Genomic DNA, 7500 nt, shown 5'->3' with positions numbered 1-7500 from the left:
AACACCAGGCTTGGGGCGCTTAGGTGGCGTAGCGGACTAAGCGTTGACCATGTAACCGCAGGGTTCCCGGCCGATTCCGGCCGGAGACATATCCTGCATGTCATCCCTCCTCTCTCTCTCACCCATCCTTCCTGTCAAATCTCTACTGTCTCTATCACAATAAAAAAGAAAAATATGAGTGGGACTGCCCCACTAAAAAAAAACAGTCATGACCTATGACCCACGGGGGCTTAGGGAGGAGAGCAGGGGCGCTACCAATGCTAAGGTTGTAGGTTCAATTCCCTGCTGGGACCACATATACTATACTACTACTCGAAATCGCTGTCGTTGCTTTGGATGAATCACACTTTATTGGTTTCTTTACTTAGCTATTTGGAATTCTGGTGGATTAAATAATTACCTTTGCCCTTGTCGGGGCTGTAGCCTTCGTCCTTGCCGACGTCAAACAAATCGCTGTCTGAGAAGGATCCACCTAAAGAGGAGGAATAGTGTTCAAGTTAACTGGCAACCCGTCTCTGACACACTAGGCTCCCGGCCAGTGAGGACGGCCCCGTAGAGACACTGTCCCAAACGTCCCTGAAGGAACCCTAACCCTCTTCAGACAGAGGGAGGGAGAGGAGAAAGAGAACGAGAGCTGGACACCAAGCAAAGGGGAAGAAGGAAGAGTAGATTGTATTGGGTTGCCAGATCTCAGCCAGGAAAAGCAAAGAGAGGGTTATATCGGCCTTCGACAATATCCAGAGGGAGTGAGACAGACTACAGCTAGACTGAAACCTTCATGCGGGTTGCCAGATAAAAGGTTGCCAGATCAGAAGATAAGAGACACACTGGCAGAGAAACGATGGTGCTTGTAGAGAGAGTTAGTAAGGATGCTGGTTTCTGTTCCAGACCATTGTTTATTTTGCTCTGCGTGCTTCACACACACACACACACACACACACACACACACACACATACACACACACATACACACACACACACACACAGAGCAGAGATTTTAGGTTGTCTGGTCAGCCTTTATTTTCAGAATGTAGAGCTTCCCAGTCCCTGGAGGTGAGAGAGTTAGGAACTGAGAGAGGAGGGGGAAGCAGAGAGAGAGAGGGGGGGGGGGGGGGTTAGACACAGAGAGAGAGCAAAGAGGAAGAGAGATAAATACACAGGAGTGGGGGGGGGGGCAGACAGAGTTAGAGGGAGAACTGAGAGAGAGAGAGAGAGAGAGAGAGAGAGAGAGAGAGAGACAGAGAGAGAGAGAGAGACAGAGAGAGAGAGAGAGAGAGAGAGAGACAGAGAGAGAGAGAGAGACAGAGAGAGAGAGAGAGAGAGAGAGAGAGAGAGAGAGAGAGAGAGAGAGAGACAGAGAGAGAGAGAGAGACAGAGAGAGAGAGAGAGAGAGAGAGAGAGAGAGAGAGAGAGAGAGAGACAGAGAGAGAGAGACAGAGAGAGACACAGAGAGAAAGCGAGAGAGAGAGACAGAGTATAAAGAATAGGAGTGATGCAGGGACAGGAGGTTAGATAGACAGAGCTAGTTATGCCCCAGGAGGCTGTCAGCAGGGCATGCATGGTAAGGTAGGTAGGTACTGGGGGGGGTCGATCGGGTCAGACAGGGTTCTTACCCCCGTCCCCTCTGTTGTTGGGGCTGCCGTCACCCCTGCCCCCGCCTCCAGCACCTTTATCTGACAAGCACATGACACGCCATCAACCCCCGCTACTACTAACTACCTTAGCTACCTTAGCTACCTTATGCCTGTCTGCCTGCCTGTCTGCCTGTCTGCCTGTCTGTCTGTCTGTCTGTCTGTCTGTCTGATGTCTGTCTGTCTGTCTGTCTGATGTCTGTCTGCCTGCCTGCCTGTCTGTCTGTCTGTCTGTGTGTCTGTCTGTGTGTCTGCCTGTCTGCCTGCCTGTCTGCCTGTCTGTCTGTCTGTCTGTCTGTCTGTCTGTCTGATGTCTGTCTGTCTGTCTGTCTGATGTCTGTCTGTCTGCCTGTCTGATGTCTGTCTGTCTGTCTGATGTCTGTCTGTCTGTCTGATGTCTGTCTGTCTGTCTGTCTGTCTGATGTCTGTCTGTCTGCCTGTCTGTCTGTCTGCCTGTCTGTCTGTCTGCCTGCCTGCCTGCCTGCCTATCTGCCTATCTGTCTGTCTGTCTGTCTGTCTGTCTCCTCCATACTAACTGACCTGTGTCTGTCACTGTTAGGGATGGGAATCGTCAAACTGGTTTCAGTCGGGAACCGGTTCCAAATTGTTCTATCCATCGGGAATCGTAAGCCTCCAAAGTTATCGATTCCTTTTATCGATGCCAGCATGTTTTTCCAACAGTTGCGAGTTGCAAAAACTCACGTGTCATCATCACGTCAAACTCTGCAGTGTGGTGTCGGAGTGTAACGTTTTATTTAGTCACAACAAGGACAGTATTCAGGCGCTCAGGCTATGCCACAACGCCTGGTGTCCGTTCGCAAACTTTGTTTGAGAAAGCTGATAAAGTAGCAACATGTTATCTATTTAAAATGTGACAAACTAAGTCAAACGAAATGCAACGTCGTGGATTCTAAACGGTAGACGACATGCACGTCGCTGGCAGTGAATAATAACGCGCCCATTGATACTTGCTAGCCGTGCTACCAATGTTTTAGCATTTTCTTTTTTCTCAAGTAAGGACAAGGAATCGTGCATATGTTATTCATATCCTGCAGTAAGTTGTATAGTATCTCATTGTATGTAAATGTTCCTTTGGTTTATTATATGGTAATTTGGTAATTATATTATTAAGTTACTCTTCCAATTAATGAGACCACTGAAAATATATTTTAATAAGTAAAACGCATAGTTTAATATATATTAATATGTGTAGCATAATGATACTGCTGGCTGCACTGTAGCCTCTTTTCTAAATAGGACAGACATGAGTCTATTCACATGATCTTGTTTTAGCCACACCGTCTAAACTCTAAAGAAGAATTGTTTATTTTATCAGTCAGTTTTAGATTTGTTTTATTGTGACGGTTATTGTCCTTTTAAGAAAAGGAGCATTGTAATTCATTTTAACATGTTCAAATGTTACTGGGCAGACATTCTACACTGTGTTCAGAGACTCAAGAGATAATAAAACAGCTGCGTTGATGCTGAACACCTGTGTAGGCCGACTGTTTTCTACACAGAACATTCTGCAGGAATCGATAAAGAATCGGACCGATCGATAAGCAGATAATCGTCAATCGATAATGGCATCGGTATCGATCTAACATCTTATCGATTCCCATCCCTAGTCACTCACTGCACTAGGACGGACCAACCCACCTGCGGTTCCCTTGTTCTTGTCCTTCCCTCCGATGTCGTTGTTGGGGTCCAGAGCATCACTCAGGTCAAACTCATCAGCAGCTAAAGGGAGGGGAGGGGAGGGGGGGGGCAAAGGTCAAGGGTCAGCCAGAGTAAAGCCATGCGGGTGACAGGGAGGAGATACCTACCACACCCAGCCTAGAGGAAACCACTACTGTGGCCATTATGGGATGGTTATGTTTCCATGGCAACAACTGTTTGGTTGTTGAACATGTTCATCTATCAGTCTGGTTTGGTGGGTTCAACGTGGTCTATCCACACACTGATAACTGATAACGGCATTAAACAATTAAAGAAAAAACAGACATACAGTATGTTACATCCATGGAAACTGATCAGCTGATCCGTGTACACAACAATAACACAAACAAACAAACAGACAGACATTACGTGACACGGTCTGGTCAATTGGTCCGCAAGTTCTTGGCATCCGATTTAATGTTCGGCCGTTCCTTCCGGAAAAATTTCAATAACATTTCAGCGTTGTTGAAAATCAATGACACACTCGCTAGTCAACGAACACAGCTAGTTTTGTGAGCCTGCTAACAATGTAAAGTAGTGTTCTAGTTAACTAGGTAGCAGTGGAGAAGATTACTCACCGAATCCATTGCGTTGTTGCAGTATTTTGGCTTGGCTAGCGATGTTTGTGTTGTGATTTTCAACTACGTTGAATTGTATTTCTGTGTTTCAAAATAGGTCTTGATTGGTTGCCAACTTGCGGCCCAAATGACCAGACGACCGTGTCACATATAAGATGGGAACGCACATAGTGAGCTTAGAATGATAAGGTTCTATCTCCGTTTAGAATGATAAGGTTCTATCTCCGCTTAGGGCAGTTCAGAGATATTGAGCGTCAAAGTTTTTACATTCCATTATGTTCTGTGAAATGGAATCTTTGTATTTTATGAATTACTAACTCAAAAATGTCAACATTTTAAAAAGAACACCACACAGGCATTAATAAACACCTAATGGATCAGATTATGTAAAAAAACTCAATTTTGACATAAATGGAGATAGAACCTTGTAATTCTAACGTCACGACATAGTGACAACATGACACGGCACTAACAGTCTCTGTTAGCCACGCGACTGAGAGAGACGGCTGCTGACAGTAGCCAGCGTGAGCCAGGAGCCCAAAACAGTGGAATGAAGCCAGTCTCAGATTGGGTAGACGGTAGATGGTGTAGTAGCTGGAAAAACCTAGCAGAAATACACGGATACATTGACTGACAGAACAAAAATGGAAGACAGAGAGACACACAGACTGAACAGCATACGACGTGAACAACAATGTGTGACTGACTACAGTGGTTCGATGACGTGACCAGGATGTTGTTGACGAACGCAAGACGTGTGAACGTAGCATGTCGGCATGTCGTGTCTCAATCATTCTAAATGACTATCCTTTCCTCATCTCCTTTCTTTATCTCCTCCTCCTCTCCTCTCCTCTCCTCTCCTCTCCTCTCCGCTCCTCACCTCCATTACAGCTGATACTGATGCTGTCACCAGTCAAAACCCACTGTTATGGAAACCGTCCTCCATCTTGGCATCGAACATTCCATAACGCTAACATTCTCATGTCCAACATAATGGAATGGAATCGCCATGGAATCTTTAGTGCCAATATGGCTGCCTTTTCCCATTCTTAAGGGTTAGGGTTAGGGTTTTGTGATTTTGTCGCACGACAACATTCGATTCTCAATTCTTTGAATTATTTCAATTAGTGTGAATGGAGAATCGAATGTTGTCGTGCGACAAAATCGCATCGCACGCCGTGTGCATTGTCTCATTCAAAACAATGGAATCGAATTCGGCGGTGCGACAAAATCGCCGCCGTGTGCATTGGCCTTTAATCTCAAACAGAGTTGGCCAAATTCTGTATTCATTGACGTTGGCGTTTCAGAATGATGGGTCATGGTGGTACGGTTATAGACGGGACGGCGATGTCATGATGGGGGACAGGTGGGGTCTACGTGCGAATGGTACAAACCGGTCTGGCCCGCCTTAGGCGGTGCTCGCGGGGCGCCGGGGGACCCGGTGGTGTGGGGCAGCAGGTCGGGTCGGAGGGTGGCGTCAAAGAACCCTTCATCCTGGGTCTCATCTGTTAGTGGCCGAGGGGAGCGCTGGCAGGTTAGTGGGGTTAGGAGGAGGAGCATGGCGGCATAGGTAGAGAGAGATGGTCTAACACAGCCCTGTTTGGGGATTATTGGACTGGAGGTGCATCACATAAGACACATAATGGTACAAACCTGTTTGGGTCTGATGGTTATTAATGGCAAGATAAGATAGACTTTTTGTGTGCGTGTGAATGCGCGCTGATTTAGTACGGTGAGTCAGGAAGTGCGGGTGTTAGATCTCTGGTAAGCAGACAGGAGTGGAGGGGTCGACCTTTTCAAAGACCTGGTTCCCAGGAGACAGTTAAGACCCCAAGACCTCAACTAGATCATGTCGTAGAAAACTCTTCTACTCTTAATACTTTTAACTATAAATACTTTACATTAATTAATAATAAATAATCAAAGTAACCGGAGCTGATGATGATTAGGCTACAAGAGAGACCCTTTATTGAGAACAATGCCGGCCTGTTAGTTTGAGTTTGCAAAGCGACTCCAGACCAGCCGTCCACAGACCTTTCTACCTCTTCCTAGAGCACTCATAAAAATGGTAGTTTGCTCACTGATTAACCCCCGTTTGTCTCCGAGTTCCCAGGCATTCCCGGCCTGTCCTGTTTACTTTTACAAAGGTGGAGCCAGGGGTCATCTTACACGACCGGTGACCTCCTCCTGATCACACCTGGTGCCATTCAGTCTTCTTCCCAGCGCTCCTAAACCCCTTTCATCTTGAGTTCAATCATGAGGTCATACGAGGTCATAATGAGGTCGTATGAGGTCATATGAGGCATATATAGTTCGACACAGTTTAGCTTTCTCTTAATATGCACATGTTTAACCCGCAATTAAAAGAGAAATCCACCATAACCACACTGGATGGGTGTTCCCCATAGAACATGAGCTTGTGGAGGAGTTTGTTTCATCTGTGTCTGGGGAAACCTCTCCCCCTCTCTCCCCCCCAGGAGGCTCACCTGGTTTGGGCTTGGGTTTGGCCGGAGCCTTGGTGGCCTTGGGGACGACCTTGGGTGGGACCTTAGTCGTGGTCTTCTCATCCTCTCCGCCGAAGAAGTCTGTCAGGTCCAGGTCTGTGAGGTCCAGGTCTGTGAAACATCAACGTGGTTAGTAAACGGATGACTCCTAACAAGGGTTCATGAACGGATGACTCCTAACAAGGGTTCATGAACGGATGAATCCTAACTGGAGAGCTGCTCACATACAGTCGTCAGTAACTTGGATACTTGTGCAGAAAATCTCTGTATGCATGACACACATTTATGCTTGTGCAAAAATCTCTGTATCTCTGTATGCATGACACACACTTATGCAGAAACCTGCCATTGGCACGAATGCATAATGAAGAGGGCCCACACACTGCATACTGTATGCTCTCCTCTGCTGCGCCACAACAACATGTGGGATGGGCTTGTGTCTTGCGACTGAAAGATTAGCTCCATACATTTACAATTGACATTGGGACGTGCATCAGTGTAGGCTGGAGGAGGCAGACATCGGAGGGTAATGCACACACACAGACACACACACACACACACACACACACCACATATACCCACACACACACACACACACACCACATATACCCACACACAGACACACACACAGACACACACACACACACACACACACACACACACACCATATACCTACACACAGACACACACACACACACACACACACACAAACACGTAACATGTTTTGTTATCCTTCCTCGTTCCATTCCATCAGCCCATCCTACGGCTTCTAACTCCACCAGCCTCCATTGATGTGCATATGACTACAATATATTATTACAGTATATTACTACAGTACAGTATGCTCTGCCTGGTTACCTGCTCCTGCTCCTCCGCCTGCCGGGACCGCAGGCTTAGGCTTGGGGGTGGCTGAGGAGAGACGGAGGACATGTAGGGTTAGGGTTAGGTACATCAGTAGGATACCATATCAGCTCATAGTTGAGTATAACACATAAGGAATGACAATTCACAAGGCACACATATCCCTTTGAATATTGCACATACGTACATAGTTAGGATTCGGCTCTG

The 7500-nt window shown here is 46.7% G+C and overlaps 2 protein-coding genes across 2 annotated transcripts in view; one reads left to right on the top strand and one right to left on the bottom strand.

Moving 5' to 3' along the window:
* Positions 1–7500, top strand: part of LOC308168152 (complement factor H-related protein 2-like) — a 499130-nt gene that overhangs the window by 456862 nt on the left and 34768 nt on the right. The gene's annotated exons all lie outside the window — the stretch shown is intronic.
* cd99l2 (CD99 molecule-like 2) overlaps positions 1–7500 on the bottom strand; it is a gene marked incomplete at both ends in the record, with an annotated part of 19249 nt that overhangs the window by 6242 nt on the left and 5507 nt on the right. The window contains 5 exons of the mRNA XM_080543123.1: positions 401–472; positions 1614–1673; positions 3291–3371; positions 6415–6543; positions 7291–7341. Of these exons, the coding sequence (XP_080399249.1) occupies positions 401–472; positions 1614–1673; positions 3291–3371; positions 6415–6543; positions 7291–7341 (393 nt within the window). The remainder of the gene's footprint in view (positions 1–400; positions 473–1613; positions 1674–3290; positions 3372–6414; positions 6544–7290; positions 7342–7500) is intronic.

This window comes from Nansenia antarctica (assembly GCF_963989245.1).
Source record: "Nansenia antarctica genome assembly, chromosome: 12".
NCBI classification, from domain to species: Eukaryota; Metazoa; Chordata; class Actinopteri; order Argentiniformes; family Microstomatidae; genus Nansenia; species Nansenia antarctica.
This window is presented reverse-complemented; position numbering and strand designations above follow the sequence as displayed.